The sequence below is a fragment of the Sinocyclocheilus anshuiensis genome, unplaced genomic scaffold (genome assembly GCF_001515605.1).
Source record: "Sinocyclocheilus anshuiensis isolate Anshui unplaced genomic scaffold, SAMN03320099.WGS_v1.1 scaffold1458, whole genome shotgun sequence".
Classification (NCBI taxonomy): Eukaryota; Metazoa; Chordata; class Actinopteri; order Cypriniformes; family Cyprinidae; genus Sinocyclocheilus; species Sinocyclocheilus anshuiensis.
The window spans coordinates 683,121-693,761 of record NW_015557184.1 but is presented as its reverse complement, the minus strand read 5'-3'; the positions used below and the strand labels follow the sequence as shown (position 1 = coordinate 693,761).

The following is a 10,641-nucleotide window of genomic DNA, read 5'->3' as shown; positions in this document are numbered from 1 at the left end:
TAATATATATATATATATATATATATTTGTTGTAGTTTTTGTTCACCACTATGACGACCTGTGCTTCTGAGAAACCCTGAAATGTGAAAAGGGTCCATTGCAAAAAGTCCTTGTTCATTGCTTATCTTCCCTCCTGCAAGAGTTTCTATATTGTTAATCTTTTTTTTTTTAAACCATCCTGTTCTTGCCATTAAAATAGGCTTTGGTGGCTAAAAATTAAGAAAAGGAACCCATAACTTGGTGTCAGTGATGTCAAAACAAGAAATGTCCAAAGTCACAGTTTTTGAATTAAAAATGAGCAAGAATGAGATTTGTTAGCTCTCTAAGGATTTTTAGAAATCACATTAGAAAATTACATTAGAAAAACTCGCAGAAAAAAGGTCAATTGGCTATCACCAATAGTGTAGCCATGTATAAAGCATGTTCACACAGAAGCCACTATCAAACCAAAATTTAATTCTGTTGGTCAAAGTGGTGAATCTGCATGGCCATTGAACCCACTTGAACCCATATGTCCATATATGCATGTATATTTTTCCTTGTCACAGGTAACCAAAGAGGAAGAGTTCTTCAGTTTGTCCCATTGCCAGCTGCTGGAGCTGATCAGTCAGGACAGTCTAAAGGTGCTCTGTGAGTCCGAGGTCTACAAGGCCTGCATCGACTGGGTTCGCTGGAATGCGGAAAGCCGAGCACAGTACTTCCATGCCCTCCTCAACGCAGTCCACATCTATGCCCTGCCACCCACATTCCTCAAAAGACAACTGCAGTCCTGTCCCATCCTCAGCAAGGCCAACTCTTGCAAGGACTTCTTGTCCAAGATCTTCCAGGACATGGCTCTTCGAAAACCCCTGCCGCCCGCTCCTCATCGTGGGACGCAGCTCATCTACATAGCAGGAGGTTACAAGCAACACTCTCTGGACTCTCTGGAAGCCTTCGACCCACGGAAGAATGTCTGGATAAATCTAGCTGACATGGGATGTCCTTGTAGCGGGCTCGGGGCGTGCGTGTTGTTCGGGCTCCTTTATACGGTCGGGGGACGGAATCTCTCTCTGCAGAACAACATGGAGTCTGGATCTTTGTGCTGCTACAACCCCATGACTAACCAGTGGACCCAGCTGGCTCCGCTCAACACGCCCAGAAACCGAGTGGGTGTCGGGGTCATTGACGGCAGCATTTATGCCGTAGGGGGTTCACATGCCTCTACACATCACAACAGCGTTGAGAGGTGAGGCTGAGACAGGAAGAAAACTCGAAAAGGTTTTGTGTTGTCTCTTTTACGATGTAGGGTTTTTCCCCTTTATATTATATTTCCTTTCTATTATACATATGCTAGCGGAATCAAAACATTAGCACAGTGCAGAGTGACAGATTAAAACTTGGTTGAAGGAGTTTGTATTACACTGAAGACTGCGACGCACACCTGTCCGAACATTCACACAGAACATTTGTACGAGATAAAAATGAAATCTTAGCAGAAAGGTTGTGTTACACGCTACACTTGTGATACGTCCCTCATCGGTTACAGAAAGTGTTTTGATTTGAAACAAGCGCCTTCCATCAGGGTGTAAAGATCATTTTGCTCAGTTCTTTTCAGAGCAGTCACTCTTGACTAACAAGCTCCAGGCAAATCTGTTTCATAATGTACATTCCACAGCACAGAGTCAGGTTAGGCCTTTCAGGAGAAACACATTTCTCCACAATAAGTGTAATGATATGAATATTTAATATTTATTAGACAGTAAGCACTGACAGATCAGGTAAGAAGACCTTACTTGAACTCTACAGTATTTATAGGCTTTCATCAGTAACTCAAAACGAAAGCGACATGTTGTTTGTCAAGTACTGTGTGACTGTGCATCTAAATAGCACAATTAAAAGGAGGGACTCTATTGTATTGTGAGAACTAAGGTGGTTGCTATATTTACCATGAAAAGGTTATTGGAACATAGCATTTACATAAGGAAGCAAACTACTGTGACCTAACTACATTAATAGTCTTGCTAATGATGAGAAATGAGGAAATTATAGTCTTAGGGGGAAATGTCTAAATGACTTTGCTGCAAATTACAAAAAATTGATATTTTAATTTATTCAAAAGTATTGTACAGAATGCAAAATTACATGAATAATTAAGTTATGGAAAACAAAATTAAGACATGAACGTACAACAATGAAAAATACATTTATGTATGGACACTATCATTAAAAATTTTTATTGAGAGAAGTCTCTTATGCCTACCAAGGCTGCATTTATTTATTTAATCTAAAGTACAGTAAAAACTGTAATATTGTGAAACATTATCATTTAAAATGGTTATATGTAATTTATTTCTGTGATGGAAAGATTAATTTTCAGCAGACATTACTCTTCAGTGTCACATGACCCTTCAGAAATCATTCAAAAATGCTGATTTTTAATTTTTATTATTATTTATTTTTTATTTTTTTGCTCAAGAAACACTTCAGGATAGAAATATTTTGCAACATATACTTTCTAATCAGTTTAATGCATTCTTGCTGAATAACAATATTAATCTCTTTTAAAAACAAGATAAATTTAAGCCAGAAAACATAATATGTAAGTGGCATAACCTCATTAACTACATTAATTGTCTTGCTAATAATGATAAGTGAACAAATTATCTTTACTTATCTTTAATTATTCTTGCTTATAAAGGGGTGAAATGTCTAAATGAATTTGCTGCAAATTACAAAATGAGGATATTTTACTTTCTTCAAAAGTATTGTACAGAATGCAAAAGTACACGAATAACTAAGTTATGGAAAACAAAATTAAGACATTGAACTTACAACAAAGAAAAATACATACGTATATAAAAATACATATATGCATTTATTTAATCAAAAGTACAGTAAAAAAATTGTCATGTTGTGAAATATTATTATAATTTAAAATTTATTTATTTCTTTGATGGAAAGATGAATTTTCAGCAGCCATTACTCTTAAAGGGGTCATATGATGCAATTTCAATTTTTCCTTTCTCTTTGAAGTGTTACAAGCTCTTAGTGCATAAAGAAGATCTGTAAAGTTCTAAAGTCTCAAATCCAAAGAGATATTCTTTATAAAATTTAAGGGTCAACCACGCCTACCTAAAACGGCTCGTTCTAACACGCCCCCACATGTCTATGTCACGATGTGGGAAGATTTGCATAACGCCGCCCAAATGTTCACGCAAAGAAAGAAGGCGTAACTTTTATTCTCGCTGTAGTATTGTTGTTGCCACCGCTATGTCGTGAAGATGCTGTGTGTTACATTGTGAAAGCGAAACTACTTTGGTTGGCCTTCCAAAAGAGGATGAGATCTGCTTCTCATGCCTGGAGCTGATCCGTGCTGGTTGCTGAGGATAAAATCAACGTGTTTCAGAAAGGCGGGGCATAGAGGAGAAACAATAATGTACAGTATGTGGAAAATAATGTGTTTTTTAACCTTAAACCGCATAAACACATTTCATTACACCAAATACACAAAATAATGTTCTTTTTAGCAACATCATATGACCCCTTTAAGTGTCACGTGATCCTTCAGAAATCATTCAAATATGCTCTTTTTTTTTTTTTTGCTCAAGAAACATTTCAGGATAAACATTTTTGTAACATACTTTCTGATCAATTTTATGCATTCTTGCTGAATAAAAGTATTAATCTCTTAAAAACAAGATAAATGAACTATCTCATGGTACCTCTTTAACTATCTTTTATTTCTTTTTTTAACTGGATTTGTGGAGTTTTTGAAAAGCTTTCTAGTAGACGAGCACAAGTTCAGATTCATAACAGAGCCATGTGAATCCTATTGAGGATAATTTATGACTGAGTGAGCAGCTCAAATCGAAAGTTAATCTGTCCAGGAATGCAGGGAGAGACAGTACGTGTATTCTATTTAGGAATTAGAGTTGGACGCAAATTCAAACAATGAACGTCGATAGATCATCTGCAATTTCAAAGATGTGTGAAATTCAAGACTCAGAAGAGACAGAATCTCTTGGGTCAGTAACAGTAGCTGTCTTCACAAGCTTTTAAAGATATTGCATTGTTGGCAGGTTAAATGCAACCTCTTCTTGCTGAAGGCTGTTTTTTTAAACTGGGACATTTTGTTGGTCCACTCATGGGAATTGCTTGCATTTATGATTGGTATTTGGCACTAGATATCATTGTTTGGAACAAAGGAAAACAAATTCTTGAAGTGATGAGCCTGAGACATTTAGAAAGAATGATTTAAATCTCTTTTGTATTGACATCCTCATTGCTGTTTCTAGGAAATCATATTCCTTGACGACAATATCTTAACTGGTTTGTAAGGATTTCCTGCTTATTGTTTTCACAGGTATGACCCAGAGACAAACCGCTGGACATTTGTGGCCCCTATGTCAGTGTCGCGGCTGGGGGCCGGTGTCGTCGCATGCGGGGGAAGTCTGTATGTGGTTGGAGGATTCGACGGGGACAACCGATGGAACACGGTTGAGCGCTATCAACCAGACACAAACACCTGGCAGCACATGGCACCTATGAACACAGTTCGGAGCGGTCTCGGTAAATATACTGCACCATTTATCAAACTAATGAGTTGGAACTGTTTTCTTTTACTTGACATGTTAACCGCACATGATGTACTGCGTGAATAGTGCGATTATATAAAAGTGACTAAAGGGAACAATATGAATATAAGAGAACAAAAGACCACATCATATCTAATCAACTGCCATTTTACAGCATGTTGTTACAACCTGCAACAACATAAAACACCATTAAAGTTGAAACATAATGCTGTACTGTTCTGTTTGTATTGTCAGCTCTTCTCCTGTTATTACCTTCAAAAAATTAATCACTTTTTATTTCTCATTTGTAAGTCACTGTAAATAAAAGTGTCTGCTGAATGAAATAAATCTGAATCAAACATGAATTAAATAACATAAAACTTTCTAAGTAAACAAAAATCCTTCCATTCTTAAGTTAATCAATAAAAAAGATGAATGAAACTATTTTTAAAAATGTCCATGATGGTGACTGCACTTCTAGGAATGCCTACTTCCCAGAGCTGCTTGACCCTGCAGCTAACACAATAATCTGTAATTGCTAAAACTGTGGCATAGTCACTCAATAATTCATATCAGAAGAGTTGAAGAATTAGCTGTGCAGTCAACATAACGACGTGCAGGGTTCAGCAGCTGTGCATTGTGCATTTCATGCAGGAATGAAAATTCTGCCATGATTTATAAACCCTTATATTGTTCCGAAACTGTTTTTTTTTTTCTTCTATTTAATAAAAAAGCCGGTTAAGTTTTAAAGAATGTTCAAACTGCTTATTCGACACAATGAACATGGATGGGGACCAGGAGCTGTCCAGCTCAAAAATAAGCATCATAAAAGTAGTGCATACATACACTACCAGTCGAATGTTTGGAATAAATAAGATTTGTGTAATGTTTTGCTCATTTTAGTGGTCAGTTATTATTGGGACTCAAATTGTTTTTTATTATTACGAATGTTGGAAATGGATTTTAATGCTTAATATTTGACCAGCATTTATTTGAAACATAAATATTTTATGACATTATAAATGTATTTGCGTCATATCACATGAATTTAATGCATCCTAAAAAATATTAATTTTATTATTTCTTTAAATCTTACTTTCCACAAACATTTGAATGCCAGTGTATAACATTTTCCACAAAAATATTAAACAGAATTGATAATAATCAGAAATGTTTCTTTAGCACCAGATCAGCATATTAGCATGATTTCTAAAGGATCATGTGACACTGAAGACTGGAGTAATGATGCTGAAAATTCAGCTTTGCCCTCAAAGAAATAAATTACATATTAAAATATATTAAAATAGAAACGCTATTTTCAATTGTAATATTTCACATTACTGTTTTTACTGTATTTTTGATTAAATAAATGCATCCTTGTTGAGCATAAGAGACCTCTTTTGACCACTAGTGTTTATTCCAAGTTTTCTGAAGCTATATGGTAGCTGTGTGTGTGTTTGAAACAGACTGAAATGTAAGTTACACAATGAAAATACTGCTTTGGAATTGCTGACATACTTGGTCACCATTCACTTTAATTGTATGGCAGGGAGCTCCATACCGGACTGTACTAAGTCAAGTCACCTTTATTTATATAGCGCTTTTAACAATACAGATTGTGTCAAAGCAACTGAACAGCATTAATTAGGAAAATAGTGTCAATAATGCAAAATGACAATAGTAAACACAAATTTTTCAGTTAAAGACAGTTCATCATTGAATTCAGTGATGTCAACATCCAGCTCAGTTTAAATAGTATCTTTGCAATCAAGTCAACGGTATCGCTGGAAATGAAGTGTCCCCAACTAAGCAAGCCAGAGGCGACTAAGAAAAAAGAAAATACTTCAGATTTTTTGTATTAATGAAATAATCACTAGTTGATATGCACTAAGCTGTCTGGTATTTGTTCTGTTTGTAGGGGTGATGTGTATGGATAACTACCTCTATGCAGTTGGTGGCTATGATGGTCAAACCCAGCTCAAAACGATGGAGAGATATAACGTCACTCGAGACGTGTGGGAGCCCATGGCCTCTATGAACCACTGCCGCAGTGCACATGGAGTCACGGTCTACCAATGCAAGATTTATGTGTTAGGTGAGCTGGATGCATGAACTGATACAATGTATACCTTGAAGGCAATGGAAGTTGGTTTGGATGAAAGCGTCTGCTAAATGCACAAATATAAATATTATTCCATTTCAGGTGGATTCAATCAAGGGGGTTTCTTGTCCAGTGTGGAGTGCTACTGTCCATGCAGTAATGTATGGACGTATGTAACAGATATGCCCGTTGGGCGCAGTGGAATGGGTGTTGCTGTAACCATGGAACCCTGTCCTGGAATCCTGTCAGAGGAAGATGAGGATGAGGAGGAGATGTAATGTAGAAGTTTGACCTGTGAACTTTTTGAATACAGCACATGTTGCATTTCCTTCAAACTTCTTAATGCAAGTGATGCCAATAAGGACATTTGTATGTAGTTTAGGTTAATTTGAAAGTTTTTTTATAGATCTTCCTTCACTACAAAGTGTGTGATTTGAAGAGAGAAACGTTGCTAATCACTGGACTAATGAACCTCCGATCACTTAATAAGGACTAAATGAATATCCTGTGACTGAGACACACAATAATTTTGTTGAACTGTTAAATACGTAATTGTGTGAGCTCGGTCTATAATACTTTTCATGGCTGTAAATGCACTGTTTAATGTGCACACCTGATAAAACACTGAAATCTAAAGAAAGTTTGGGTTTCGTTTCTGACAACTTTAGGATTTGCAGTAACATTTTCTTTGAAGTCAGGATATGTAATGCATTAATAAACAAGCTATTTTAAAAATTTTGAGATTAATCTGTAATGTCTTATAATACACCTTATAATCAGTTGAATGTTCTTCTAAATAAGTATAATTTCATGTTATAATACTATTATGATAAATAGGTAAATATTATATTACATATAATTAAAAAAAAATCAGATACCAATAATGCATTAGAAATATCTTTATGTATAGCCTATAGGCAACAGGCTTCATAAAAAGTGTTACCATAATTACTTTTCACCACTAGGTGGCGGACTTCTACTTGCAAATGCAAAAGCACCTAAGGGCACGTCTCAATACCAACACTTGCCTTTGCATTTGACCACTTCTCTACTTACATGATGTATTACTTGTATTTGAAGAACCCAAGTTTTTGTAAACTTTTGATTACTCAATCAGACATACATACAAAATGCATGTAAAGTTTTACAGATCTTTACTTACACATTTTGATTTTCAATACTTTGCACTTAAAAATAAGCTTCTGGGTGTCTGTTCACCAGTGTATATGCAACAGATGATGCCACAACAATTTAAATATGCTGCTTCTACAGTAAGTAGTTAAAAACAGTTACTAACATTCTGTACCAAAAAAATGTTCAACACCTATGTTTTACTGCCAAATGATATGTAATATCTAATTCATTTTAACTTTTATATAATGAAAGGTTTTCCTCAAAAATTTTAAATTGCTGAACATAATGAATGATGGGATATGCTTAGCTTAGATATCTAGTGTGCATTAAAGCCACTGAGCTTTGGGATTATTCAGACCTGTGACAGTCTTGTGCACTTTGTAGTGGCCAAGAGAGCAAGTGTGGGTATAGGAACAGGCCCTTAGTACTGTATGAAGTGATGTACTGTACAGTAAATTTACATGATTTTAATGCAGGTGCTCTATATCATTTTTTTGTTGTTGTTAATTTATTACAATGATAAACAGTGTTAATTCATGCGAGTAATTTAATCATTCAAAATCTTTAGTCTGATTAAATCTTTCAGAGATTAATTTAGAAAAATAATTTGTCCCTTTTTTGAATAGTTATTTTTTGCATGGCAAGACATGTGCTATTTTTTTTTTGAAATAATAAAGACAATTATTGTTGTGATGTCGCAATATTAGTCATGCATCAAAGGCTTGTTTACAGAAACTGCCAGAGCCTTTCTTTGCTTTGCCTCATCCACAGGTTTCAGTGCATTTTTGCTGGATGGGTCTCAGGAAAACCAGAACACATGGAAACTTTTGTAAATCATAATGTGTTAAACGTTTGTATAGTTATGGATAGGTTTGTTGCTGCTGTCTTAGAGCAAGGTTTGTGATTCCTACTCACTGTCTCCACATGTTATAGTTTACAGACAGAGGCTCGTTACATTTCCACGGGGAGACTCAATGGTTTGTTTACCTAGTGATAACTGTTTAATCCACAAACACAGGGGCTCCACTTTATTTCTGCAGGTTCCTGGCTTTATCCTTATCAAATCATGAGGTGTCATGTCAACACTGGCATACTGGGCAAACAGATTCCAGTCCTTGGGCGGCTGGCTGGCAAATCCTCACCGTGTGGCAGGATGTGAGATCTGTGATCAGCGGGCAGTGGATCTGTCACACACAAACACACATACTGAGAGACACATAAGAGTGTGAGTAAGAACCCAAGGCCAACTCTGATTGGATGGAGAGCAGGGGCTGTCTCTTCCCTGAGCCTAACAATATATCTGATGACTCACACAGCAAAGTATGACGCAGTCTCCAGTACACAGACACATCCACACTGACATGTTCAGCAAACCTCAGCCCCTGAATTCATGATCCGGTTTGACACACAGCTGTCTTCTATAGAGTGTAAGGGACTTGAGACAGCATCACAATGCTTAATATTAACTGGTCAAAGCGAAGAAAGCTCACTTGCATGTGGAAGATGCAACATTTTATGAATGCAACAGTGTGAACTGGCTGTTAGGATGTTACGGGCCACACACTGCAAATATATTGTTAATGGATATTGTCAGTTGCCACATCCAAGAGAGTCACATAAATACGCAAAAACCACAAGTTATCATTGCACCCTGATATTAGCAATATAACTGAACAAAAGAATTGAAATTAAACAAAAAAGGTAAGGTAAATAAGGATTTGGAATATTTATTAGGATATGAGTTTAACAGAGATAGAGAAGGATACAGGATATTAATAAAATACATATATACTACTGGGTTAAGTGAAAGGATTTAAATGTAGAATGCGGATGCTCTATTCTATTCTGGATCTTTAGGAGACCACGGATTTAGTCTGGAGGAGCTGAACACGCAGCGCCAGGTGGAGCCTGGGGAGAAGGAATGGGATGGAGCATCGAATAATTATTTAAGTAGGAATATTTGTGTATATACGTGTGTAAGAACAGGAAAAGCAAAAACAAGGAATAAATTGATAAATAAACCATGACTGCATAACAGCAAAAGTAGGTGGCGATATGCATACAGGATGTAACACGCCAAAAAATGGAAGAAGAAAATAATTGAAATACGTAGTTCTGTAGGCCTGCTGACTTTATTTGTAAGGCGGCCATTTTGTAACCAGAACATGGCAGGTTTCAGGTGTCTTCCGCTTCAAGTTATTTTAATTGTACAAAAACAGTCCTTTATGCTGCTTGATGTTGCAAACTAGTATTTGTTATCATATTATTTTAATCTATTATTATAATTGTAAACACTGGTTTAGTGCAAATAGTTTTATCGTTTAGTGCACTTTTGTCTATCAGCTGAATCGGAAGACACATTTAGCCTACAGAAAATAGCTAACTTCCGCGTTGGAAATAAAGGTGGATCAAATTAATCGGTTTACCTGTGCTAAAGGTAGGCCTACTTCTATTTAGTGTTCATTTGTGTTAATCTTCACATTCACACATAGGAGGCGCTAGGATCCTTTGCTTTCTGGGGCTGTTTGCCGCTGCTCATATGGGGATTTTTTTTTTTATAAAATAGCTATAATGTCACCCCTTAGTTTACAAAGCAAAAATATAAAACATCAGTCCATACATCAATTGTCATAAAACTGCATATTTAAGTTCTAAACTACTTTTTAAGGCTTAAATAATGTGCATTTGTCGTTGCTGGCTTGATGTTTAAATCATCTCGAGTTGTTGACAACACATCCAAATGACCTTGACAGATGTCAACCATAAGTGTAAAATGTAATATTTCTTTACACTTCAGAGATGTGAAATCCTTAACATGTATTTACACACACACACACACACACGTTGCAACGT

At 36.1% G+C, this 10,641-nt stretch overlaps 1 protein-coding gene across 2 annotated transcripts in view; it reads left to right on the top strand.

The window, feature by feature from the left end:
- Positions 1 to 7,294, top strand: part of LOC107678690 (kelch-like ECH-associated protein 1) — a 16,618-nt gene extending 9,324 nt beyond the window's left edge. For both annotated transcript variants that reach the window (XM_016474056.1, XM_016474057.1), the window contains 4 exons: positions 549 to 1,225; positions 4,343 to 4,548; positions 6,472 to 6,648; positions 6,757 to 7,294. In XM_016474056.1, the coding sequence (XP_016329542.1) occupies positions 549 to 1,225; positions 4,343 to 4,548; positions 6,472 to 6,648; positions 6,757 to 6,932 (1,236 nt within the window). In that variant the 3' untranslated portion in view covers positions 6,933 to 7,294. The remainder of the gene's footprint in view (positions 1 to 548; positions 1,226 to 4,342; positions 4,549 to 6,471; positions 6,649 to 6,756) is intronic.
- The last annotated feature ends 3,347 nt before the right edge of the window (positions 7,295 to 10,641 follow it).